Raw genomic sequence first — 26679 nt, forward strand, 5'->3', positions numbered from 1 at the left:
ATCAAACACTGCTTGATCTCTTCAGCTTCGCTTGGCTCCAGGCAGCGCTGGAGACTCGGGGGTCGGGATGGCTTGGGGACCCCCCCAGTTCACAGCCGGCATCAAAACCTCTGGGTGCTGGAGAAGAGGAGCAGAAACCAGGAGCGCAGGATGGTTGAACAGGTACAAAGCCAAACCCCAAACCATGGCCACCCCTATTGCGCTATGTGGCCACCACATCTCCCTGGGCAGAGTCACCTCCCGCTGTCCCTCCCAGCCAGGCAAAGGGACTTGGGGAGCAAAAACTCCCTCTCCCCTTGCAAAGCTGCAGCAAACCTCCCCTCGGCTGAAAACTCCTCTGCTCCCAACCCTTTCCAAAGCCACAGCAAACCTGCCTCAGTGCAGGATGCTGAAGGCAGGAGCCCACATCCCCGACGTGTGCGGGATGTGGCCGCGCTGGACCCCCAGAAACGCCCCTCAAAGCTTCCCCCAAGCCCCATTCCTCCTCCCGGCCCCGTTGCAGCTGGGCTGGGTCAGCGCTGTGGGATGGGAGAGGAGAAGAATCAGCCCCAGGGGATTCATTGGGGGGAGATGCCTTCATTTGTGGCAGCTCCAGTGGGGCAGCCGGACGGGAACAGAGCATCGGCGGCCGCTGCGCGCCCAGGGGGGGACGTGCCGGGGGCAGCGGGTGGTGGGAGCTCGGCGGGGAGCCCGGGGCCGGCAGCCAAGCTCCTCTCTCCAGCAGCGTTTCACATACCTTGGGGCTCGCTCTGTCCTCACAGCGCAGGGAAAGCCGGCACACGGGGAGCCGGGAGGGCCGGGGGGTGTTGGGGGGTGGCTCATCCCAACCCGCTTGTCTTCGCCAAGATGATGGTTTCCAGCTGAACCGCTGCGATGGGGTTTTTAGTTTTGATCAGCTGCTTTAGTCAGCCCAGTGACCTCTCCCAGCCTTGAGATCTCCTGCGTTTCTCCACTGCCATGGGGGCTGAACCGCAGCTGGAGACATCCCAGTGGCAAGGGAGGTGCAGGAGAGCCCATGGAAATGCCCAGATATGATAAGGAAATGCTTTGCTCCTGGATGCGGTAACTGATTTGGGGCTGGGATTAATCCAGGAGAGCAGCTGGGATGGGGTCTGGTTCCCAGTTTGACGCTCACCCAGCCAGGCCCCGGGGGGTTTGTCGGGGCGGTTGGATGGGGCACAGGGAGGGTTCGTTCACTCCGAAAGGCAGGAGGGAGCAGGGGGAACCCCCCACTCAGGCGGCTCCATCTCATGGTGCTTTTGCTTCCCACATCTGCACTTTGGGGCTGATGGAGCGGTCCTGCCCGAGTCCGATTGCCGGCTGAGCTGGGCATCCCACAGCCTGTGGGCTTTTCCACCTTCTCCTTGTTTTAGGGGATTATTAAACATCACCTCCCTCATCCCCAGCTCTGCTCAGCTGCTGAGCGGTGACCTGGCTGTGCAGAGATGGGGGAAATGTGGGCCAGGGGAGCTCAGTGCCCAGGGGGGAAGTTGAAAGGGGGGAGATCTAGAGACCATTTTTGCCTGGAAACCTACAGAAAGCAGCATCCTGGGGAAGAAGGTGTGACGTCAAATGCTTAAAATACACCCAGGGCAAAAATCACATGGCAGCTGGTGAAACAGGAGCTGACGGGCTCCGCGCACCGAGTCCCACGGGAGCTTTGGGGACCTGGTGGGAAACGTCCCCCAGCCGAACCGGTGGCTTCGCTTCCTCTGTCCCCTCACCCCAGCAGCTCCTCGGCCGTCGCTGTGACCCGGGTGCTGCATCACCAGGCTGGGGACAGCGGGGACAGCAGGGACAGCTGGCCGGTGGCTGGGGGGACCGCAGGTGGCAAGGGCTGGTTCCCATCTGCTCCCTGCCAGCCGGGGCTGCGGCTGCACAACCCCGGGGACGTTTTTGGGTGACTTTTCTGTTGAAAGCAGCTGCTGGTGGGGACCAGCTGAATGGCGCTCGGCTGCTTCTTGTTAGCTGGGGAGAGCGATGCTGGGTGCCAAGTTGCTGGGGGTTATGGCCCCGGGGAGGGCAGCATCTCAGTGGGGTTGGCTCAAGGGCTGTGCTCAGGACACACTTTTTTCCCACCAAGGGATGCAGGTTGGGGTAAAACCCCTCTGGTTCTGGCACTGCCGTGTTTTCCAGGCAGGTTGCACGATCGGCATGGGTGTTGGAGGAAGGAGCCGTGTGCTGGTTTGGGCAGCATGAGACGTGGCCGTAGCAAACCCCCTACCCGCTGGGCTGTGTCCTCCCCGTGGGACACGGAAAGGGGACACGTCCCCTCTTGAAGGAGCTGGTCCGAAGGCGGGCTGACATCTCTCTTTATTCCTCCAGGAAGAAACGGCACAGCCGGCAGCAGCACTGCAGGGAGATCTGAGCCTGAGCAGCTCTTTGAAGGGTTTTTGTTTTCATTTCCAAGGACAAAATGTCCCAGGACCTGGCGGATCCCCAGAGTGGGTCCAGAGATTGTCCCCGATCCCCGATTCGGGGCTCTGTGCTGGGCAGGGAGGGCTGGATCCGGCTGGGAGGGGGGACCTGGGGGTCTGTCCCACCACAAACCCTGCGGGGAGATGGAGGTGGCTCAAATGGGGAGCCCAGCAGCGAGGAGCAAGGGGGGAACTGATATCAGCCGATATACAGGTGAAACCCTCAAACAACTCTCTGAGATCCCCCAAAAAACCAAAAACCCCAAACAAACAAAAAACCCCATCCAGGCCACCAAAAGCACCTGGAGCAGAGGCTGCGGGGCCGCAGCAGCGGAGCCAGCGTGGTGCCCCCGGCCCCGGCGCGGACGGGTCGGAATTCTCCCGTTGCACAACGCGGGCTCGGCCGCGTCTGATCCGCTGGCAGCTCGGCATGTGAAGAAAATTAAGACCAGACCTCAGGAGCAGCAGCTCTTTAAAAGCGTGTTGTCCCGCTGCTAGGAGCCCTTGCCCAGGGGCGACGGGACATGGTTCTCATTCCTCCGCCTGCGCTGGGGTTTATTATTTTTCCTTCTATTGTGCAAAGTCCCCTTTCTTCCCTGCATGCTTGTCCCCCGGGGCTGCATGGAGCAGCGTGGGTTCTGCTCCCGCTCAGACATGGCTTATTGCCTCCTCCCAATCACCCTTTTGTTTTTCAGACGTGATCCCCAAACCGAAAATAGATGGTCCCTGTGCTTGCAGACCTGGAGAAAAACAGCCAACAGGTGAGCGCATGGAGGGGCACTGGGGCTGGTTTCATTTAGATCGGGAATAAATGGTAAATGTTTCATTTAAAGGTCATTTTCTCTGTGCTTTCTGATGTTTCCAGCTGGGGCTGTCTGGCATTTGTCCCTCTTTTGGGGACACTGTACGCTGTGGGTTTGTCGTCCTGCTCTTGGGTGACCCAGGAGGTTTGGAAGCGCCACCTTGTCTGTGTGGGCTCGATGGTCACTGTCCCAAGGTGTCCCTGTGCCTCCTTGTGATGATGAGGATGGGGGACCTCGGGGACAGGCAGGGCAAATCCAAGGGGGACGTCCTGGTTGGGATCGTGCTCTGCCACTGCCTCACCTTTAGCCTTGGTCACATCCCTCTGCCCCAGGGGATGGGGCAGCAGTTTGACACAGCCAGTCGGCATCTTTGGCTGGAAAATGCTCCGTAAGAGCCAGAAATTCCTCTGCTCTGAGTCAGGCTGGGCTCTCCATTCCCAGGCTCTGCTCCTTTCCCCCCGCGTTAGCCGCGTCCTGCCTCGAACGAGCCGCGACAGGCCCTGGCTTTGCAGACAAATACATATTTAGAAACCGGAGGGCATTATCCCCTTCGATTATTATCACTTGGATGTAGGTCGGCTTGACAGCTTAGGTGGAAAACGATCTTCTGAGCGTACCGACAGCTCTGCGCCTGCTGTCCTGTTAATTCTGCCCTGTTCGCACCCTATTTTGGGGCAAAAAGTCGGGTTTAGGAGCTGTTCCATCAGGTAAATTGTTAAGGCAGCCACCTCCTCCCAAAGACACCTGGTCCCTGCGGCCAGGTTTAGGGGGGAGATGGGCTGGTAAATGCTTCTCCCCATGCTGGCAGCACCCTTGTGATGCTCCAAACCGCCGGGGCTGACCAGGGAGGGGTTAATTCATCCCTGTGCTCCCTGCAGGTGTCTGTCCATCCCTGCTGTCTGTCCACCTGACCTTGTCTGTCTGTCCCTCCCTTCCCACAGCTGTGCCGGGCCGCGGTGTGTTTGGAGACGCAGACGCCGCCGCATCCCTCCTGGGATGCTCCATCCTCACCCGCTCCCTCTAAACCTCCCCGCTCTATTCTATTTTCCTCCCCAAATCGCAACTTCCATCCTTTAAAAAGCCTCGGCAATGCCTCCCCCCACCACACCGCGCCCCCTCCCCTGGACCACAACTATGAATGAATGGTTGGTGGCCCCGTGATGCCATTTCCATGGTGACAGATGGCAGCCGAAAATGCGGGGATCAGGGTCACATGAGAGCAGCGGTAAATTCAGGCGGTTATTTATAGGCTGCTGCTCCAGCGTTTATGGAAATGCGTCTGTCTTGGAGCGCGGTATCAGCTCTTCGCTGGCTCTCCGGGGCACTGCTCTTCCAGGAGAGACATTACTCATGCTCTGCTTTAATCCAGACTGTTCCTGCTGCTCAGGTTGGTGTCGGAAAAGTACCAGGTTTGTTTTGTTTTGTTGTGTTTTCAATATATTTCTTTTAAAGCTCTGATACAGCTGGGGATACTTCCCTGCCTCGGTTTACCAACCAGCAACACCCTTTGGTGATGTGCGGCCAGCCATAGGGAGATCTTAAAATCCTCAGGGGAGGATTTATGGTACCTCAGGGTGTCATCGAGTCACCAGTGACCCAGGAATTGCCCCTTCCCCAGCCTGAGCTGGCTCATCCCTGCTGGAATGTGCGGGAGCTGGGGAGCTCAGTGGCTGCTTCAGCCCCTCTTAATAAGGTTCCTTGATTTCCCTTTGCTTAAGACCCCCTTAATAAGGTCACTCGATCGTCTTTTGTGTAATCTCTGGGCGTGCAGAGAGCTTTGTGCTGCCGGCATTTGCAGCCGCGGGCTCTGCAGCTCCCGGGCCCTCCCGAGCTCGTACCCGTGTCCCCATGAGCAGGGACATCTTCACCAGCTCAGGTTGCTCAGAGCCCCGTCCAGCCTGGCCTGGGATGTCTCCAGGGATGCTTCATCCACCACCTCTCTGGCCAACCTGGGCCAGGCTCTCACCACCCTCAGGGCCAACAATTTAATCCTCATGTCCAGCCTGAATCTCCCTCCTTTAGTTTAAAACCACCACCCCTTGTCCTATCGCAACAGCTCCTGCTGAAAAGTCTGTCCCCATCTTTCTTATCGGCCCCTTTTAAGCACTGAAAGGCCACCACAAGTCTCCCCAGAGCTTCTCCTCTCCTTTGAGACGTGCGGAGACGTTGCAATCAGCCGAGCAGCCGCCGGGGGTTTTGCACAGTGGTGCAATAAATCACCATGCGCCTCCTCCCCTCCCAACGCCGTGTCGAGCTGCGCTACCCCAGCCCGGGATGGGTAATTCTGGGACTCAGTAATAGTGCAGGTTTAATGGAGTGTGGCCTCATTTCTCACCCCGGTGGGGCAGGAGGGAGAGTTATGACCATCACTGGATCTGGCCGAGCTCCCAAGTACCTGGGAGAATTGATCATTTTGTGCCTAATAGGCTGGAAAGGGAAACGAGTCCCAACGCCAGAAATGTGCACAAACGGTGCGATCCGGGAGCTGGAAGGAGCGCGGTTTGGGGCTGGAGGGCTGAACCTCTGGGCTTTGTTGCTTCTAAATGTGTTTTTTCCTCCTGTCAGGGTTTCTCTGAAGCCCAGGAGCTACATACTGGTACCAGTATTCCCAGCACCAATAACACACTGGTTGGGGAAACGTGTTCAGGCTGGGGTTTGGATGGGCTGATTTTGGGCTTTTCAGGACCCAGTGACCTCAATCATTTCCATCAGGAACTGAACTCCTTTGTAAACTCCTTTTCCCCACCAGCAAACCAACCTGACAGCCCCCTGGCTTTCCCAGTTAACCCAGTTGGATGTTTTCTGAGGGCTCGGGGAATCAAAGGGGAGGGCTGATGTCTCCAGGTGTGCCCGGGCTCTCTGCTACCCACCCTGCCCTTACCAAAGCAGCTGGAGCGGCTGTGATAAATTAAACCTAAGCAGCTGGGTTTGCTTGTCCTGAAGAGCTGTTTGTGCACAGGTATTTCTGCCTTTCTGCTGATAAAACTCCCATCGTGGCTGTTGGAATGGAGAGCGGGATCATTTTGCCTGCAGGATTTCACTGTTGGCATTAAAGGTGGGTTAGTAGGTGCAAATACCTCTCGCCAAAGCTGGTTTACACCCCCAGCTCAGCCTGTGCTGCTCCTAGGCTTGGTTTTAGCACAAAGGGGAACTGGTGTGGCTGGAGATGTGGTGTCTGAGCCCCGAGCCGGGTCTGGGGTCCCTGAGTGTCACTGGGCTTTGGGCCAGCCCTGGGCACCGCTGATTTGCACCTGAGTTTGGGGGAGCAGAATTTAAGCCCAACCGCTCCTCCTGCCTCCCTTTGTCCCTGTGTGGACTGAGTCAAAGTGACTAACCAAACACATTTATCAAATCATCCTTGGAGGAAAGGGGTGACCCAACCTCCCCTTCCCCAGGGCAGAACCACAGCAGGGGCTGGGGGGCACCTCTAGGGCTGCTCTTTTTGGGGGTGTGTGTGGCATTATAAAGTGGGTTTTGCTTTTCCCCACAGCACTCGGGCGGGCAGAGCTGAACCCGCCCCTTCCACCAGGACTCAGTGGTCTCCCTGGTGTTTTATTTTAACGCAAGATCCCCTCGGAGAGGTGGAGAGGGGGGGTGGCCCGGCACCCCAGCTTTGACGTGCAGCCCTGGTGACTCAAGCCTGCGTCAGGGGCTGCGTGTCCCTTCTTAGTTATTTGTTTAATTCATTATTTTCCTTTATTTTGGGAGCCGAGCGGAGTTGCCTCCCTCCGGCGAGGGGGAGCGGGGCCGGGCTGAACCCAGCGCGCATCCGCCGAGCGGGCGGGGTGGGGGGGCGCGGAAAGTCACCGGTACCCGCGCAGCTTCCCCGCGGGTGCGGAGGCAGCGGCGGCCGCTGCTGCTGCTCTCCCGGTTCCGTGCGGCACCGGCGGATCCGCCTTCCCGGTAAATCCGCGCTCCCGGCCCCGCCGCGCCCGTTCTCGCCGCCCCCCCCCGGCGCCCTTACCGGGGGTGGGGGGAACCTGGTCGGTTTTTCCCGGGATCTGGTCCATTTCTCCCGCCAACGGGTCGGTCTGAGCATCCCCGGGAGCCGCCGCAGAGCGAGGTAAGGCCGGTCCCCCCGTTCCTCCTCCGGGGTCCCCGGGGGGGTCTCCCCACCTCACCGGGTGCTGCCCGCTTTGTTTGCCCCCCTCCCCATCGCTGCTGTCGGGGCTTTTTGGGGGAAGGTGCTCAGGGCTAAGCTGGGGGGGAGACACCGAAGTCTGGAGGCATCAGGCGTGGCCCGAAGGGTGGTGGCATCGAGTGCTGGAGGGGACATTTAGAGGCAATAAATGGCTTCAGACACCGCGCAGAGGCTGGGGAGCCGCGGGGGGGGTGGCGCTGGCCACCTGGCTCAGGTTTTTGGGGGGGCTCATCCCTCCGAGCCACTGCCTGAGGATGGGTAGAAATGCAGCTTGCAGACTGACCTTGACAATAACATTGGAGAGGAGAAAGCATTTGGCTGCCTTGAATATTGTCATCCTGGCCCCCGAAGTGCTGGGGCGTTATTTTCTTTTTTATAGATATATATATATATATTTACACTACTCCCCCAACGTGGATGGCTGGGTTTGAGGAAGAAAAATGGGGCTTGGGGTCCTGCTACTGTGCAAGTCTCGGTATTGGGTGTGAGAAGTCTCTATTCCTTTTAGTGCATCTATTGCAAAGCTGGATGTGCCCAGAGGTGCATGTTTGGGGCTGGCATCTCGGCCAGGTGCAGATTTGCGTCGCTCTGGGAACGTGGGGCTCAGACCGGCTGAGAAACCTGGCCCCAGCTCTTTGTAAAGGACCCAGAAGGTGAAATCCAGAATCCTGCTTCTCAGATCACGCTGTGCGTCTGAGGCACCTGAGGTTTGAATCCGGCAGGGGCTGATGCAACTATTTCTGGTCTTGGTAGGAAAAAACCTGAAATGCCGCGGCAGCTGAGCTATTCTGGGCAGGGCACAGAGTTTCCTGCGAATATTCCTCTGGAGGTGTCGGGACGAGGTCAAGGAACCTGGATGCTGGTTTGACTGCAGCTCAGCTGCTCGGCAGGGAAATAAAACGTGGATCTGAGCTGCCCTCTGGGATAGATTTGAGGTGGCTCCGCTAAAATCGATAGGAACAAAAGGGTTTGGTTTAAATCTGGAGTGACTCCACTGCTGCTTCAGACTTGCACAGGATCTGGAGCGATACCAGAGCCGAGCTGGAGTCACGAGGATCAGATTTAGCCTAAATGAGATGCTGCCCTACGCACATCCAGACGAAACCATCGCCCTGGGAGGAGAGGCTCTGATTTACCCCATCCCGGGTGGCATTTGGACTGGTTTGTTTACAAACGTAGCAGCAGCTTCATGAATGACAACGGGGAAAAGCCGAGCTTGCCGATGCTGCCCATTCGCTGCCTTATAGGATAAACCTGACCCGGTTTGGGGTTCAGCCACTTCACCTTCAGCCAGAGCGGGTGGGTTAAGAGGGATCATTGAGATCTAGCTGGAAAAAGGTCATCTGCTGAATCAAACCGAGCCCTGAAGGAATCATATGACAATTGGCTTTGATACGGTGTCACACTGTTGCCGCTGATGTATCTTTTCATGATGCTAAATGAGAGATGGAAGGAGACCAAATGCGATGAATCAATGGGCTCCTACACTTAGTGCCAAGGTGTCCCCTCCTCCGGGGCTGTTGTGTCTGTCTCATGACCCAGCAGCAAATCTGCCCTTTCTGAAGGTTTTTTGGCACCTACGGATGAAAAATCATCGCTGTAACATCACAACCTACCATGGGGTGTAAAATACCCCAGCTGGGGGTGGTGGGAAACGCACCCACCTCTGGGGTGGAGCTGGGGGGGTGGCTGGGGCAGCCCCACTTCTGTTTGCCTTGAGGGGAGCTGGGGGTTATTTATAACATCTGGGTGCTTTTGCTGGCGAAAACCACTTGGGTAGGTGTAAGACAGAAGCGGAGGCAGCTCTGATTCACCAGCGAGCGTGAACGGCTCCTGTGTCACGATGCTGAAGCCAGAAGGACGCGGAGCATCTCAGCTGCTCCAGCACCGGGTCCGTGCCACCGAGGTGCTCCCGATCCCACGCTGGGGCTGGGAAACTGGTTTCCAGTAAAGCTCCGTGTGGGAGCCCCCGGCACCCCTGGGCTCTCCCATCTGCTCACGCTGACCCTGCCCGAAGCTCGTGGTTCTCCCCTTGTGGGTGCAGGGGGGGAGCACCCCGGGGTGCAGCTTGGCTGGTGGGACTGAGTCACCGGGTGGTGTCTCTGCAGGGTCTGGTGCTAATTAACAGGGGTGGTTTAAAGAAGGGAGAGACAGCAGCCTTAATGAGCCAAGATGGCAAAATCCTTCCCCGTGGAGCCAGAGAGGATGAGCAGGGAGGAGCAAACCCCAGCTCCACACAGCCTTAAGATGGAGGCAGCTTGGGCTGGACTTGGCTGGTGGGGTGAAGATTTGCGTGCAGGCGCTGCGGGAAGGCTCCTGGAGCAGGGCTGGGGGTCAGAGCTGCGATGCTTCTGCCTTGGGCAAAAACCTCTTCTCAGGGCTTTGGAGCTTGGGTGCTGCTGGGAGGGTCCTGCTTGTGGTTTTGGGTGGCTTATAAGTGTGGGACAGGGACACCTCCCAAGGATGCTCCCTCTCCCCTTGCAGGGGCACTCCTGACCATGGGGAGCAGCGCGTACTTGCCCAGAGCGTTTTTCTCATGATTTAGTCTCAAAACCAAGCCGTGCACCCAGGGCTCCTTCCTTTTGCAGTGGACAGAGGGATGACGGGAGGGATGCTCGTTCCTTCCCTCCTCCCCGGGCTCTCTGGTTCCTGGGTGACCTTGGATCCATCTCTTCCCCTCCTGCTTCATTCTCTCCATCTGCACCGAACAGCCTGGCCCTGGGTGCAAAGCTCCCCCGGCCCTGGGTGCAAAGCTCCCCTGGCCCTGCGTGTTGAGGATGGGCAGCTGCAGATTGATGCTCAGACCTCTCAGCTTGAAGCCAAGAGGGGCCTTTCCCCCTCCTGGAATCCCTTGTGCCTCTGGCCCCTTTGCTCTGTGACCTTGATGTGCTGAGCTGGACCTTCCCAGTCCCGGTGAGCCGGATGCTTCACTGGGCGCATCTTTCCCCTCTGTTTTAGGTTTGTCTGGAAGCCGAGCACAGCGGGGGCGCAGGAGAAGTGGTGGTGGGGCAGAGGGCGACAAACAGAGTCCCCATGCTTTAAATGTTCATTTTGAGCTCACCCAATCTCACCCTGTGTTTTTTTCCTGTCTCAGTTTCCCCTTCATGGACCCAAACGCTGTATGAGTGTAGAACTGCTGGGTCCTTCAGACCTGGAGCGCGTTTGCTGCTGCAAATCCCCATCTCCTCCCCGCCTGCCTCTGCGCTCCCAGGCCCTGCTAAAAGCTTTGCTGACACGTTTCCAGCCTCCTTTATTGCTCCTGAGACAGCAGGGCTGGGTCGAGGCAGGGCGCGCTCGGAGCATCCCTCCAGCTGCTCCTTGGACTCCATCATCTCAAAGGTCTCTCCCAACCAAATTGATTCTGTGATTCTGCGGGAGGCACCAACCTGGGTTTGACCTGGGCAAAGCGGTTTGTGCGAAGGCATCGCCGGTCCGGCAGCACCAGGGGGGTTATTGCAGACCATGGGCTCCGAAAGGCCCTAATCTGTCTCTAAAGAGAAGGAAAAAATGCACATTTAAGAAAATTAAGGTCATGAGGGCTGAATAAACAGACTGAATCTCCATCTGTCAGTGACAGGGGTTTTCTATCTCTCCCCGGCCCAGAACACTCCTGGTTGTCAGCTGATCTGCCTTGTCTTTCTCACAGGGTGGTTATTGTTTTTGGCAGATGAATTTTTGATTAAATTCCCTTTTCAATCAAAGAAATGAGTGGAAATACCCTTCTCAGATGGATTTGGACTGTGCTTTCCAATTCGAGGGGTGCAGACCTTGCGAAATGCTGGGGAAATGAGTAGGAACAGCACCTTCCTGGGGTTGGGCATCTCCCAGGCTTTGCTCCAAGGGGCTGAGATGCCCCAGAAGAGCAGTTTGGGTGCCCTCCCTGTGGGTCATTGAGCTCTGGGGGATCGACCAGCAGATCCTGGCTCTTCTAGGCTCCAGCTCTAACATAAAGAGCGACTTTAGCCCCCGAGGTCGATTCCTACTGAAGGTCTGAGTCACCCTTGCTCAGAAGGAGCTGAAGTGGCTGCGAAGCAGCAAATATCTCCCGGCTGGTTCAGCCAGGTCTGCACTGATCTATACGGAGCCTGATGCAGAAATCGATGGTTTTCTGGCTGCTGGATGAGGCTCTTCCCTCCCCTCGCCTCTGTGCCCATCCCGGCTGAGGATGCTCCAGCCACGTGTTGGTAATTGCCACGACGGAGCCGTGAGCGGTTTACGTGAATGAGCCCTCGTTAGGAAATTAAACGTTACCAGGCCAGCCTTGAAAGAATAATTCAAACGGCTTCTCTGGAGGAGCCGGATCCAGGAAAGATGTGAAGCCGCCACGGTTGCCTGGCAACGGATGCAGCCGACAGCCGAAAATAGCTTTCCTAATGGGAACGGGGCCTGGCGGAGGGGGAACTTTCTTCAGGGGTGAAGAAACACCAAGGTGAGGGTGAGGATTGATCCTGCCGGTGCTTTGCTTCCCTCCCGCGCCGGGTCGGGACCTGGCAGCGCTGCTTGGGGTTGAGTTTTGCTGCCTGGGCTGAACCTGCTGCTGTGAAAGGTTTGGGGTTGTGAGCCGAACTGGGTCAAAATGATGTTTGTCCGAATAAGAAAGAAGAGCCGGGGGTGGCTCTGGAAATTCATGGGTGAGTTTTCCTTGGGGACAATGAGAGGTCCATCCCACGTCACCCATCCTGGCAGAGGGTTGGCTGCCCCAAGGACGTCACTGATGGGTTATTTGTGCAACGTCACCTGTCAGATGCCACCTGGGTCTTGTATGAGCTCTGAACTAAAGGAGAAAAGCCCCAGGGTGAGGATGAGACGATGCTGTGTCCAGGCAGGAGGGGACAGGTCGCCGGGAATGTCACCATCGCTCTTCCAGGGGCTGGTGACCAACCTCATGTCCCCTGGGAAGCAGGGATGGAGGTGACAGAAACCTTTGGACCGTCATTTTTCCATGATGTGGAGTTTCTTCTGGGGTTTCTGTGCCTTGTCCTCAGCTGCTGAAGCTCCGTGGTCACAGCTGGGGTGGGAGCTGCCAGTCAAGCCCCAGTTCTCCCAGTATGGAGAGGGGGGATGTGGTGCTTTCCTGCACTGGGGAGCCCCAGCCCAGCAGAGTGGATTTCCCTGATGCTCCAAAGTGAACCAATGCTTCAAAAAGGGGAATATTTGGACCCTTTTTTGGGTCCAGGTTCTCCCTGCTTGCTCTTATCCTGGCCCTGCACCCCTGGGAGCTGGTGCCATCACTTTTGGGAATGAGACAGTGGGGGCAAACTGGTGTAACCGCATGGATGCTGGGGACTGGTACAGCTTTCCTGGGCCATAGCGAAGGCTGGGAAGGTGACGGGGCCAGGACGATTGATGGCTTTGCCTGTTTTGCAGCCGTTATCTGTTGTAAAGCTGCCTGGGAAGATTTAGCTGCAGGTTCCCAGGCTTTTAAGTCAGTCCTGATAACGTCCAGGGATGGAGAGATAGCCTGGGCGTTTGTCACTGTCCCCGAGCGCTTTTCGCCCAGGTCCTACTGATGAAGAGGAGGTGAGGTCTGAGCTCTAGCTCACACGTGTCCCGTTCCCTGCGGGACGTTCATCTTCACCCCTCGCCCCATCCCGCCCCCCGGGGCCGCGCGGAGCCGTCCCGATGCCGAAAAACAGCAAAGTGACCCAGCGGGAGCACAGCAGCGAGCATGTCACCGAGTCGGTGGCCGACTTACTGGCCCACGAAGAGCCCGTGGACTACAAACGCAGCGTCCTCAACGTGACGGGAGAAACCTGGGACAAGCAGAAGGATGGAGATGAGGAGCTGGATGCGGAGAACCGGCCAGCGTGGAACAGCAAGCTGCAGTACATCCTGGCGCAGATCGGCTACTCCGTGGGGCTGGGCAACGTCTGGCGCTTCCCCTACCTCTGCCAGAAGAACGGAGGAGGTGAGAGATGGGGCTCAGCCCTTAGGAAGGGGGTACGGCCTGATCCTGGGGCAGGACGGGGGTTTTTTGGGCTCTGAAGGTGGGAAGGGGCAGCCAGCAGCTGCTCACCACAGTGTGAACATCTGTGCAGAGATGCGGGAACCTCCAGGACAGGATCTTAGACATGAGGAAGGAATTGTTGGTCCTGAGGGTGGTGAGAGCCTGGCCCAGGTTCCCAGAGAGGTGGTGGATGAAGCATCCATGGAGACATCCCAGGCCAGGCTGGACGGGGCTCTGAGCAACCTGAGCTGGTGAAGATGTCCCTGCTCATGGCAGGGGTGGCACTCGGGGAGCTGGGAAGGTCCCTCCAACCCAAACCATCTGTGATTCTGTTCTATGATTCTCTTTCTAAAAGGCGTCCACCCGCCTGCTCCAAAGTCAAGGCGAATCCCGGGCTGGGAGCTGGGATTTCTGGCTGCAGCTCCCAACTCCTGTTGAGGCAATTTGGATACTGGGAAGTTAAAAAAGCAGAGAGCGTCCTTCCATTTCCCTGCATCCTGAAGCCACGTTGTGTCAGCTCCAGCCCCTTCCCAAACCCTCCTTCCAAACGTCCCATCCCACCCTGTGTCCCCTCCCTGGGCACCCAGGAGCAGCCCGGAGGGTTTGGTCTCTCCCAGCTGTGCTGAGACCCAACACCCTCCATGACACTGATGAGAGGGTGAATTCCTCATTGTTGATCCAAACCAGGCTCTCCACAGCGGTTTTCCCCTCTACCCCTCGCCCTGTTCCCAGCGCTGCGTCTCTCGCTGTGCCCCCAGCCCGGAGCTGCTCTCAATAATTCAAACATCTCCGGTGTCATCCTCCCGATGAGTCATTCTCCCACCAGAAGAACCTGTGCAGTCAGCGCTTCCACCCCATCGCTGGCCCTTCCCGGCTGGGATGGAGCTGCAGCAGCTCCTGCATCCCAGCATCTCCCAGTTGCTGGCACACATAGCCCCCAGTCGCCCCAGTTTGGCTCCAGGCTGGGTTTTGGTGCACAACACCACAGACTGTGACTTCCAGGTGGGTTTTTTGATTCTGTGAGCTCAGGAACCAGCTCAGAGCTGGAGGTTTGGGATCCAGAGTCCTGCTTCTCTGTGGTCACTTAACCCAGCCATGCCTCGGTTTCGCCATTGGCACTGCAGGTAATAACTAACTGTAATTAGTGTAATGACACTAAGCTGGGAGGAGTGGCTGACACGCCAGAAGGCTGTGCTGCCATCCAGCGGGACCTGGACAGGCTGGAGAGTTGGGCGGGGGATAACCTGATGGAATTTAACAAGGGAAAGTGTAGAGTCCTGCATCTGGGCAGGAACAATCCCAAGTTCCAGTATAGGTTGGGGCATGACCTATTAGAGAGCAGTGTAGGGGAAAGGGACCTGGGGGTCCTGGTGGACAACAGGATGACCATGAGCCAGCACTGTGCCCTTGTGGCCAGGAAGGCCAATGGCATCCTTGGATGTATTACAAGGGGGGTGGTCAGTAGATCGAGAGAGGTCCTCCTTCCCCTCTACTCCACCCTGGTGAGACCCCATCTGGAATATTGTGTCCAGTTCTGGGCCCCTCAGTTCAAGAAGGACAGGGAACTGCTGGAGAGGGTCCAGCGTAGGGCAACAAAGATGATTAAGGGAGTGGAGCATCTCCCTTATGAAGAAAGGCTGAGGGAGCTGGGGCTCTTTAGTTTGGAGAAGAGGAGACTGAGGGGTGACCTTATTAATGTTTATAAATATATAAAGGGTGAGTGCCATGAGGATGGAGTCAGGCTCTTCTCAGTGGCAAACAATGATAGGACAAGGGGCAATGGGATCAAGCTGGAACACAAGAGGTTCCACTTAAATTTGAAAAAGAACTTCTTCTCAGTGAGGGTAACAGAGCACTGGAACAGGCTACCCAGGGAGGTTGTGGAGTCTCCTTCCCTGGAGACATTCAAAGCCCGCCTGGACACCTTCCTGTGCGACCTCACCTGGGCGTTCCTGCTCCAGCAGGGGGATTGGACTGGATGATCTTTTGAGGTCCCTTCCAATCCCAAACATACTGTGATACTGTGAATGAAATAGTCTCAGTTTATGCTGAGGTCTCTGCTGGCCTGTAGGTTTGTGGCCCTTTAGCCTCAGCTGTCTCAGGTGCTGGGGAACAGGAGGAGCAATTTGTGTCCCCAGGCTGGGATTCATCCTGCTGTGTTCCCTGGAAAACCCAGGGCTGTGGTTGTGGGGGGAGCCGACTGTTTTTAGGCAAAAAGCCAGATCCCGTTTGAAATCTCTATATATTTGAAACTGGGTGCATCTTTTTGGAACACCCTGTATTGTGGGCTGGGGCACTTTGCAGTGTCACTGCTTGGAGCAGCATCAGCTGCCACCGGTCCTGCCCGAGGCCAGGGGATGGGGACTGTCACCGGGGTGTAAATCCAACCGGGAATCTGCCCAGCGTGTCCCTTCAGATCGCCTGCCACCCCCCGGGAGTGAGCTGCAGGCTCCCCGGGCCGTTCCCCAGCCCCTGGCAGGAGGCTGGAGTAATTAATTCATCAGCCTGAGTCATCGCATCCTTTACGGTCAGTTGGCTTTGCTTTGGGAACTGCTCATTTCTCTCCGGACTTCTCAATTAGGCAGAGAATAAGCAAGGTTCTAATTGGAGCTGGTTTTACCCCTACCAGACGACCTGGCCGCATGCTGGACAGCACGTGATGGGGTGAATGCTGATGTGGGGGGTCTGTTGCCCCTTCTCTTCTCCAGCTGAACAGCCCCAGCTCTCTCAGTCTCCTCATCAGAAAGATGCTCCAGACCCCTCAGCATCTTTGTGTCCCTCCCTGGACTCTCTCCAGTAATTCCTTGTCCTTCTGAGACTGGGGAGCCCAGAACGGGACCCAGGTGTCAGAGACAGCCAGGGACATGTACATGTTCTCTCCTCCAGGTGCCTACCTGGTCCCGTACCTGGTCTTGCTCATCATCATCGGGCTCCCGCTCTTCTTCCTGGAGCTGGCGGTGGGGCAGCGGATCCGCCGGGGCAGCATCGGCGTCTGGAATTACATCTGCCCTCGTCTGGGGGGCATCGGCTACGCCAGCTGCCTGGTGAGTGCCCCCGTGGGTCCCTTTGTGTGCCCCCCTGGGGACGCTTTGCAAACTGCGGAGTAGGGAGGGCGACTTGGAAACAAATCCTGAGGGACCCCATGCAGAGGTTTGAGAGGTCAAGGGGAGTCTTTCCAGTTCCACGTGTGGGTCCAGAGCTGGGTGGCACTGGTCCCATCCCCTGATCCCAGCAGCCCCGCTGCCCCCGGTCCCTGCCCAGCGGGGTGTGTGCTGGGGACAGTGTCACTGCCCTGTGGTTTAACGCGGTGTCCTCCTTCCTCCCCCCAGGTCTGTTTCTTTGTCGGTCTCTATTACAACGTCATCATCGGCTGGAGCATCTTTTACTTCTTCAAGTCCTTCCAGTACCCTCTGCCCTGGAGTGAATGCCCCATCGTGAAAAATGGCTCGGTGGCCGGTAATGGACGGCAGTTCCCAGGGAAGGGGTTCTGTGGGACAATGGGGACCCCAAACATCTGTATGTGTCCCCAGGCTGGGGACACAGGAGGTTGGGTGTCTCCTGGGGCACTGGGTGCTCTCCAGCCCAGCTATGTTGATCATATGGAGGTGATTCCATTGGGTTGGGCAAGTCACCCCTTAATTGAGGTTCATCGCCTAAGAGATGGTGGGTGACTCTCCTGCAGCCCCCTCATGCTCTCCTGCCTCTGCTCCATTGTAGTTGTGGAGACTGAATGTGAGAGGAGCTCGGCCACCACCTACTTCTGGTACCGGGAGACCCTGGACATCTCCAACTCCATCTCGGAGAGCGGAGGCCTCAACTGGAAGATGACCCTGTGTCTGCTGGTGGCCTGGAGCCTTGTTGGCTTGGCCATGATCAAAGGCATCCAGTCCTCGGGGAAGGTGGGTAGCGGTGGCACGCTGGGGTCTGTCCTTGAGGCAGGAACCTCCTGCCTGGACCATGATCTGCTCTGGGGTGGTGGAGGGTGCTGTGTCCCCTGGGGGATGCTGACACCCACGCCAAGAAAGCCCTTGAGGTGCTGGAGTGAGTTGAGAGAAGGGAACGGAGCTGGTGAGGGGCTGGAGCACAAGTGTGATGGGAGCGGCTGAGGGACCTGGGGGGTTCAGCTGGAGAACAGGAGCTGAGGGGAGACCTTCTGATCTCTGAACTGCCTGAAAGGAGCTTGGAGCCAGGGGGGAGTCGGGCTCTGCTCCCCAGGAACAAGCGCCAGGAGCAGAGGAAACGGCCTCAAGTTGCACCAGGGGAGGTTGAGGTTGGATTTAGGAACAAATTCTTCCCCAAAGGGCTGTGGGGCATTGGAACAGGCTGCCCAGGGCAGTGCTGGAGTCACCATCCCTGGAGGGTTGGACAGACGGACATGAGGTTCTCAGGACATGGGGCAGGGACAGGGGTGGGTTATGGTTGCACTCTGTGATCTTGAGGGGCTCTTCCAACCACAATGATTCTCTGATTCTATGAAATCCACCTGAGCTTCAGTTCTTGTCCCATCCTGCAATGAATGAGACCGTCCCTTCCTCGCGTCCCTCTTGCCCCAGGTGATGTACTTCAGCTCGCTCTTCCCCTACGTGGTGCTGGTTTGCTTCCTGGTGCGGGGCCTCCTGCTGCGCGGGGCGGTGGATGGGATCATGCACATGTTCACGCCCAAGGTAAGGGGCTCCAAGCCCAGCAGACTCCACATTCTCCTCCTGCCTGCTCACACCTGATTTTCCTTTATGCTCCCCACTTCAAAAACTGAAGTACCAACCCAAACTACCTCGGAGACCCTGATAAATCATCAGGATGTGCCAGCAGCACCTCAAAATATGGGGTATGGGCCAGGAGAGCCGAGAGCCTTGGCATCGATCCTGTCACCTTTAGGAGCCCAGATGCTGGGGTGGGGGTGCCCAAGGTGATATATTTAAAGACTTCATGGGAAGATGCTGGCTGGCAGAAAAACCTCTGCTGGTGGTATGCATTCATTAATTAAACAGCTAATTAATTAGTTAAGCAGAGACATAGATGAATCAGCTCAGCCAGCGAGGCTGTTAGAAGATATTAATTATGATCTCTTGATGAATGATGCTCAGAGGCCTCCAGCCTGCAGCTCTGGCTCGTGGAGGGTGGGGGGAATGTGGTTGGGGGGGACAGGAGGTTGAACAAACCCATCAGCTGTTTGACTTCAAGTGGTCCAGTTGCTCTGGAGACGGCTGGGGGAGGATGGAGATCCATCACGGGGTGGCATGTGGCTCCCTTGGGCAGGGGGACGGGGACACCAGCTCCCCAGAGCAGCTGGGTGGTCTATTGGGAAGCTGTAGAGCTTTGAGCTGGGAGATCCAGCACCCAGCTTGGGCTCTGGGGCAGATGGAGCACCCAGAGACATGGCCAGGCCAAACCTTCCCCTTCTTCATGCCTCAGTTTCCCCCTCTGCAGGAAAGAGAAGGAGGACCCATGAGTGCTGGGTCATGCAAGACCTGATCATGGTAGATCATGTCCATGACTGTGATCTCCCAGGTGGTGGGCACCGCAGCCTTTTAATTCAGCTCTGGCTCTGCTGGGATGAATTGTGGGGCCACTAAACCCTGTAACTACTTCTTCTGTCTCCCCTCCAAGCTGGACAAGATGCTGGACCCCCAGGTGTGGCGGGAGGCAGCTACGCAGGTTTTCTTTGCCTTGGGCTTGGGCTTTGGAGGAGTCATCGCCTTCTCCAGCTACAACAAGCAGGACAACAACTGCCACTTTGATGCCACGCTCGTCTCCTTCATCAACTTCTTCACGTCTGTCCTGGCCACCCTGGTTGTGTTTGCTGTGCTGGGCTTCAAGGCCAACATCATGAACGAGAAATGTGTGGTGGAGTAAGAGGATTTGCCTTTTTCTGTGCTTGGGGTGGGCAGGACTTTGCTGATGATGATTGTGGTGGGTCTGGAGGTGGCAGAATCAGTGCTCTGGAGCTGGGGGATGCTGTGCTTGGGTGGACCCAAGTTCCTGATGGTCAAGACCTGAATCTCCAGAGATGTCCCATTGTAGGTGAGGCAGTTAGGTGTTCAGCTCCTCAAGCCTAAAATGCACCCCTAAGATGGGCTCTTAGTCCACAAATTGAGGGTAAATCTGACATGTTTGGTCACAGCACCTGGGTTTCCTCCAGTTTCCACTGATCCGCAGGTCCACTTGGCTGCAAGGTTAGAGGAGCTGCTGTGCTGTGCCCCAGAAGCAGCTGGAGGAAGGTGAATTTGTGCATAAAAATCCTGGCCATGCAGTGTGGAGTCCCAGAGCAGGAGATAAACCTGTTGAGGAGGTGCAGAGAGCCCTGGTGGGTCCCCATCCACATCCTCTGCTGTGCGGCCTAACACAACATTTTCTTACCCTTTGGGAAACCGCAAATAGATCCTGTGGTTGGGACATGGGTGATGTGACCCAGGGAGCTCCATCCTGGTGGTGCAAAGGGCTTCCATGGTCAGGCCTCATCATCCACCCTCTTGGAAGGGGACATCTCAGGGGGACCAGGCTCTGCTCTTCCTTAGGAACGCCGAGAAGATCTTGGGCTACCTGAACACCAACGTGCTGAGCCACGACCTCATCCCGCCCCACGTGAACTTCTCCCACCTCACCGCCAAGGACTACAACGAGATGTACAGGGTGATCATGACGGTGAAAGAGGGACACTTCAAGGAACTGGGCTTGGACGCCTGCCTCTTGGAGGATGAACTCAACAAGGTACCTGGTGTCATTCCTAATAGGACCAGGAGGTCACCTACCCCATTGCCTCTCCCTGGTAGGGGCCGCTCTACTTGTGTCACTTCTGGCACATGGATCCTCTGCAGGGATGGGGATTCCCTGTCGCTGTGGTTTCCCCAGCACACAGTGGTCCTTCCTGGGCTGGGGGAAGGATCTGCGCATAGCCAGTCTAGCAGGGTCATCACCACATCCAGACTGGGTTTTTCTTTCCTTGAAGAGTGGTTCAGGGTGACAGGAGAGACCTTAGGTATGCAGGGACTTGTAGGTTATGTCCCTGAGATGTTTCTTCTCATCTTTCGGTCCTCTCTCCCCCTGAACAGTCAGTGCAAGGAACTGGCCTGGCCTTCATTGCCTTCACAGAAGCCATGACCCATTTCCCAGCCTCACCGTTTTGGTCCGTCATGTTCTTCCTGATGCTGATCAACCTGGGGCTGGGCAGCATGATCGGGACCATGTCGGGCATCACGACGCCCATCATCGACACCTTCAAGGTGCGGAAGGAAGTGTTCACAGGTGAGGGCTTTTCTCCTGCAACCTCCTGGGGAAGGGGTGGAGAGTCCTCATTGCCCTGGGGAGTCACTCCAGCAGAATATGGACACGGTGATGCGTACTGGGTCCTGCTGAAGCCAGGGCTGGTGGAAGCCTTGGTTCTCCTTGGGGTGCTCTGCTGACCATGCCCGTTTGCTCCCCGCAGTTGGTTCCTGCATCTTTGCCTTCGTGGTGGGACTGATCTTTGTGCAGCGCTCTGGGAATTACTTTGTCACCATGTTTGACGATTATTCAGCCACGCTGCCGCTCACCGTCGTGGTCATCCTGGAGAACATCGCTGTGGCCTGGATTTACGGCACCAAAAAGTAAGACATTCATACAACGAAAAGGATAACTGTGCTGTATCTCCTGGCTAAATAACCCCCTCCTCCCAGCTCTTTTCCAGATGACTTTTTCCCCAGCTCTGATGGAGCAAACACCACAGGGGCATTTATAGACTCAGGAACTCAGTTCACCTTCTCCTTGGTGTAACCCAGCCCCAGGAGCGGGTCCTTCTTGTGGGTATCTGCTGTTGGTTGTGCTGCTCTGTTTCTTGTGATAACCCTTTTGTCTGAGGTTTCCATGTCCTCCTGGAAGGGAACCTTGTCCCCCTCAGTGCCTGTTCTTGTTCATAAGTTGGCCAGAGCAAATGAGGCTCTTGCTGATGCTCAAATGGCCTTTTCCTTAGGAGGTTCCCAACTAGCCCTACAGGGACACTGAGACACTTGCCTGGATCAGCTGGGTTCTTCTTCAGGCTCTACCTTGAGCATAATTTACAACGGGGGCTCCTGGGAGGGGGTTTCTCACTTGAAGGTGAGGAACAGCGTGGTTCCACCTCTTCTTCTGGGCAGGTTCATGCAGGAGCTGACGGAAATGCTGGGTTTCCGGCCCTACCAGTTCTACTACTACACCTGGAAGTACGTGTCTCCCATCTGCATGGCCGTGCTCATGACCGCCAGCATCATCCAGCTGGGCGTCAGCCCCCCGGGCTACAGCGCCTGGATCAAGGAGGAGGTGAGCGCGGGGCCCTTCCCGCAGCCAGGGCCAGGCTGAGACCGCACGCCCCTGCTCTTCACAGCTCTTCTCCTTTCTCCTCCCTTCTCCTGCTGGGAGATGATCCAGGCTGGAACAGCTCTGCTGTGGGACAGGCTGAGGGAGCTGGGGTGTTCAGCTGGAGAAGAGAAGCTCCAGGGAGACCTTATTGTGGCCTTTCTGTGCTTAAAAGGGGCTGATAGAGAAGATGGGGACAGACTTTTCAGCAGGGGCTGTTGCGATAGGACGAGGGCTGTTGGTTCTAAACTAAAGGAGGGAGATTTAGGCTGGGCACTAGGAAGGAATTGTTGGCCCTGAGGGTGGTGAGAGCCTGGCCCAGGTTGGCCAGAGAGGTGGTGGATGAAGCATCCCTGGAGACATCCCAGGCCAGGCTGGACAGGGCTCTGAGCAACCTGAGCTGGTGAAGATGTCCCTGCTCATGGCAGGGGTGGGATGGGGGAGCTGGGGAGGTCCCTTCAACCCAAACCATTCTATGAAGGCTGAGCCTGGATTTCGGGTTGCTTCCACAGCTGCGCGCTGTGTGCAGACCCATGTTTGTTCTCTTGATTTGAATCCACCTTCTGGAAGCTTCACACGGTGTCCCTGAGGATGAGGTCTGGCAGGAGGCCACAGGAATTTCCCGGCGTTTCGGAGACGTTGTCCTTGGTGTGGGTCACCTCTGCTGGAACAGCCCTTAGGCACTGATATCTGTCTCTTCCAGGCTGCAGAAAAGTTCCTCTTCTACCCAACGTGGGCCATGGCGATCCTCATCTCTCTGATCATCCTGGCGTCCCTCCCTCTGCCTCTGGTCTTCATCCTCCGCCAGTTCCACCTCGTCTCGGATGGCTCCAACGCCCTCTCCGTCACCTACAAGAAGGGCCGGATGATGAAGGACATCTCCAACCTGGAAGACAACGACGAGACCCGCTTCATCCTGAGCAAAGTCCCCAGCGAGACCCCGTCCCCTATGCCCACCCACCGCTCCTACCTGGGGCCCGGGGGCAACTCCCCGATGGAAATGAGCAGTGCCCCCAACGGACGCTACGGCAGCGGGTACCTCCTGGCCAGCACCCCCGAATCCGAACTGTGACGGTCACCCCCCCGCCACCCCCACCGGGCGAGGAGCTCGCCAGGGAGTGGATCCTGCCCGTCCAGGCAACAGCAAAATCAACTAGTAAGGAAGACGAAGAAAGAAACCCCTCTGAAAATTGCAACCAAAAGCAGCCGTTTCCAAGGTGCCATCGGAAGAAGGGACTGCAGGAGGGGCAGGACTCCTCCAGGAGCCCTTCGGGGAAGGGAGGAGGGACGAGAGACGCTGCAATATCTTTCCGGGGGTTGTTCTCACACAGCTCGAATCTGAAGCAAAGAATCTCTTAGTTTTGTTGTTTTTTTTCTTTTCTAAGCAGCTGATGTTTGGAAAAAAGGACCTGGTGTCAGGTGGAAAACCAACCAGGCTCCCTCCCGTGGCCGCTTCTGTTGTCCTTTGGCCGGGAGGAGTCACGGCCTTATTCCAACGAGCACAATTAACCATCGATGTTCATAGCACAAAAAGGTGCTGCTGTTGTCACCGTCGTCGTTGTTGTATCTCCTGTAGTTTTTCTAGCTGTGGACGCACCCAAATAACCCCCAAATTTGTGAGCAGGGTTGGCAGGGAGCAGCGTGGCGCTGGCTGAGACTGCGCGTGGGGGATCCTCGGGGGCTGGTTTGTCACCACCAGCATGGGGACAGCGTCTGTTCTGAGACACAGATGTCGCGTCCGTGGGGCGGTGGGGTCTGCGTGCTCCGTGGAGGTGCGGGAATCGTGCTGGGTGGCAGAACGACCTCTGATGATTCGGATGGGGAGCGTGTGTGGGGTGTGGATGGGGTCACCCTGCTCTCCTGAATTACTCCTGGCACGTGGGATGCTCTGCTGAACCAAAATCCCTGGCGTATGGTGATGGTCTCCTCTTGCTGCTCTCTCTGAGCTGTCCCAGAGGGACAAGCAGAGAAGCTGTGGGACATCCAGTGCTATACAGTCCTGGTTGAGCTCTCAGGAATCCACCCCCTGACTTTCCTCCCTTGCCCCCACCAGCAGAGGTGAGCTGGGCCGTGGTCCTCTCTGGACACGTGTCCTCATTTCTCCCAGCTTTGAGCTGGAGGGGTCTGCATTGCCCCCATTGCACCTCCACAGAGCACCACCAGCCTTCGGATGGGGGTGACCATCTCCTGGGGACAGCAGACATCTGCTGAGTCAGCGCCAGGTCCCAGTGTCCCCAGTAGCCCTTGGCCCAGGCTGGTGAGCCCTTGTTAGAGCCCAGGAACCTCTATTGTGCCCATCCATGTTATCATGATTATCGTGACCTGATGTTCTTTCTCCCCAGGCTGTCTAGGAAAGGTCAGGACCTCCAAACTCCCAAGGAGCATCTCATCCTTGGTCCTGCTGGCCTTAGATCGCACATCATGGTATTTCAAGCCAGTTTGAAGGCCAAGTTTGTAGGTGCTTGTCCATGAGCTCTATTCTCCTCCGCTTTCCTGGCACTGGGTTTTCTTCCACCTCGATTCTCCTTTTGGCTGGGAGGCAAAGGCAGAAGGTCCCTGGTCCATTCACCACCTCCTTGCCTTCTCTTAGCAACCCTGGGGTCAGGAGGTCCCCCACAACAGCGTTTTCCATGTGGGTTGTGATCCTTTATTTATATCCTTCTCCATGGGCTTGACTGGTGACTCTTCCTGGACAATGAACTCATTTTTCCAGGGTGAAAACAGAGCCAGGGACTGAATCAAAGGAGCTCAGTCTTTGGTGGCTCTGAGCAGCATCATCCACGCTCTTGTCTCTCCTCCAGTGGCTCTTTCTCCGCCATCCTTGCCCTGCCCATGCAGAGGGACGTAGGAATGTCCCCACTGCATCATCTCTGAATGCGAGAAGCACAAAACCAATGGAATTTCTCCATTGTTAATCAAGACGTTCCTTCCCATCTCCTATTTCACCCTCTCTCCCCAGTTTCTTCCACCCAACCAGCAAAACAGAAGATGAGCCCAACGTCACCTTCGCGATGTCCCCGAGCCTGGGGGCCGGATTCCCCCCGTAGCTCCCATGGAGTTAGTGGAGCAGGACACCACTGTCCTTAGGCCCATCCGCTCCCGTGGCGTGATGCTCCTTGAACCCCCAGGGAAGGATCCGGCCCCCCCGGCTCCCCCAGCCCCAAACCAGCCGGGGAGGCATTCGCTTTCCTCCCCTTCTTGCAGCGTCAGTAAGAGGCAAAGTCAATAAGAAGGTAACAAACAAACAAACAAAGCTATATTATATATATATAAAATATATACAGAGAGAGGAGATGGAATAATAACCTAGAGATTCTCTATTTCTATTGTATATTTATTCTGTAAATGTCACTGTAAATGCTGTTAAATGACAAAACCGTATTCCAAAGTGGGCCGTGACCTATTTTCATTCCCAGTGCTTGTACAGATCAATTCCCGTTGTATATCGGGGCATATTTTTAACTTTTTATTTCTTGTGTGTGGTGGGTGAGTGTCCCCCCATTCCGACTTCAGCCCCGGGGGCCCAATTGCCCTGGGGACCCAGCAGAGAGGAGGAGGAGGGACAACACCTTTATTTTAATCTGTGGAGATACTGTTATTTCTTCGTGGCATTTGCTCGGTGTTAGACGCAGGGTGTTCGTGGGGGGGTGTTACATTTGAAGTGACCCGTGTTGTTGCTGTGTGAGCGTGTGCGTGTCCGTCCGTCGATGCCGTGCGTGGGTGTGCGCGCCTGGGTGTGCGTGTGGATGTGGTTTGGGGTCAGGATTCACTTCTCGCTGTCCTCGGTCACTTTTGGAGCCTGCGTTGGGGGCTCCCCCGCCTCGCCGGGGCAGGTTCTCCCCACACGCACCTTCTCGGGGTCCTGGGCTGCTGGTCGGGCTGACCCCCAGTGGCTTTCAGCCCTAAAAACTCACTTTTTGTCCCTCTTTTCTGTCCACGGAGGCACAGGGAATAGCTGCTAGCTGTGAGCACAGGCACTTTTCAGTTTTCCTCCGGGTGGTGGGAGAAGAAGGGGGGACCCGCTGCCGATATTCCTGTCCCCCCGTTAGCTCCCCGCTGGGCTCCCAGCCCCGATCCTGCTGCTCGGAGCAGGACGGTGTCCCTGGCTGGGGTCAGAACCACGTCCTCGCTCTGGGGACAGAGCTGGGAGGGCTTGGGGGGTCACAGGTGGGTGCCCAGCCCCTGACAGCGGTGCTGGGGTCCCAGGGTGCAGTGGGGATGCTCCATCCCTGAGTGCAGGGCTCTGCGGGGCTGGATCTGCCCTTGACCTTGGTGCAAAGCAGAAGGAACAGCTGGAGCCAGCTGTACCTTCCCTGGGTGTCCCTTGTCCCTTTCCCCTCAATCCCTCCACAACAGCCCCCGTGTCACCTCCTGGCCCCCACCCAGATGCCGGCAGGTGACATTAAACCCCAGCACCTCCCCAGAGCATCTCCCGCTGCCTCCCTCCTGTCCCTCTGTCCCCAAGCCTGGGTGTCTCTGGCAGGAGCAGGGGCAGAGCTGGGTGGCCTCGGTGGCCGGGGGGGACACGGCACAGCCCGTGGCAGCGCAGAATGAGCCACTTCCCCCGTGGGCAAGCACAAAGCTGGCGAAACCCTCCTGTACAGGTAAAAGCACAGATCTCGTAGTAACTCATCCCGTGTATCCTTGTAGCCGGTGTATTTACCACGCGTGCCGTGCCGGCCGGACTCCTGGCGGGCGAGAGCAACCCTGTAAGAGCTGTACCGGAGTCCCATTAAAAGTCTCTTCTTACCAAATCTCTTCTCACTGGGTCTCTTCTCTGCCTCTGTTTCCTTTCTTGGGGTGGGTTTGGGGTGTCTCTGAGGTTTGTGGGCGCAGAGCAAATGGGCACTGGGGCTGCTATCACCTATGGCCATCAATGTCTGTCTTGTCACCACCGTTGCCCTTCTGTGTCCCCTCATCCTCTGATTCCCTTCCTCCATCCAGCACCAGCCCCTGGTGTTTGCTTGAGCATGGCTGCTTCAGGAGCATCCTGGATGTGATCTCCCATCCCGGACCAGTTCAACCAGTACACACTGGCATTACGGGGCACACCAGCTGGTAAGA

The 26679-nt window shown here is 56.9% G+C and overlaps 1 protein-coding gene across 2 annotated transcripts; it reads left to right on the top strand.

Annotated features, from left to right (window-relative positions):
• The first annotated feature begins 4536 nt into the window (after window positions 1-4536).
• On the top strand, window positions 4537-26369 carry SLC6A17 (solute carrier family 6 member 17). 2 transcript variants are annotated; one of them, XM_065854218.2, is made up of 12 exons: window positions 4537-4607; window positions 12862-13269; window positions 16195-16352; window positions 16638-16764; window positions 17026-17207; window positions 17862-17972; window positions 18916-19157; window positions 19824-20016; window positions 20358-20550; window positions 20732-20891; window positions 21417-21579; window positions 22319-26369. In XM_065854218.2, exons 2-12 carry the CDS (start codon window positions 12984-12986, stop codon window positions 22685-22687), a joined length of 2184 nt encoding a protein of 727 aa, XP_065710290.1. In that variant the 5' UTR covers window positions 4537-4607; window positions 12862-12983; the 3' UTR covers window positions 22688-26369. The 2 variants fall into 2 exon arrangements, with proteins under 2 accessions (XP_065710290.1, XP_065710288.1); XM_065854216.2 differs by lacking the exon at window positions 4537-4607 and adding an exon at window positions 6979-7283.
• Window positions 26370-26679: the final 310 nt, after the last annotated feature.

Source organism: Patagioenas fasciata, chromosome 21, assembly GCF_037038585.1.
Source record: "Patagioenas fasciata isolate bPatFas1 chromosome 21, bPatFas1.hap1, whole genome shotgun sequence".
Lineage (NCBI taxonomy): Eukaryota > Metazoa > Chordata > Aves > Columbiformes > Columbidae > Patagioenas > Patagioenas fasciata.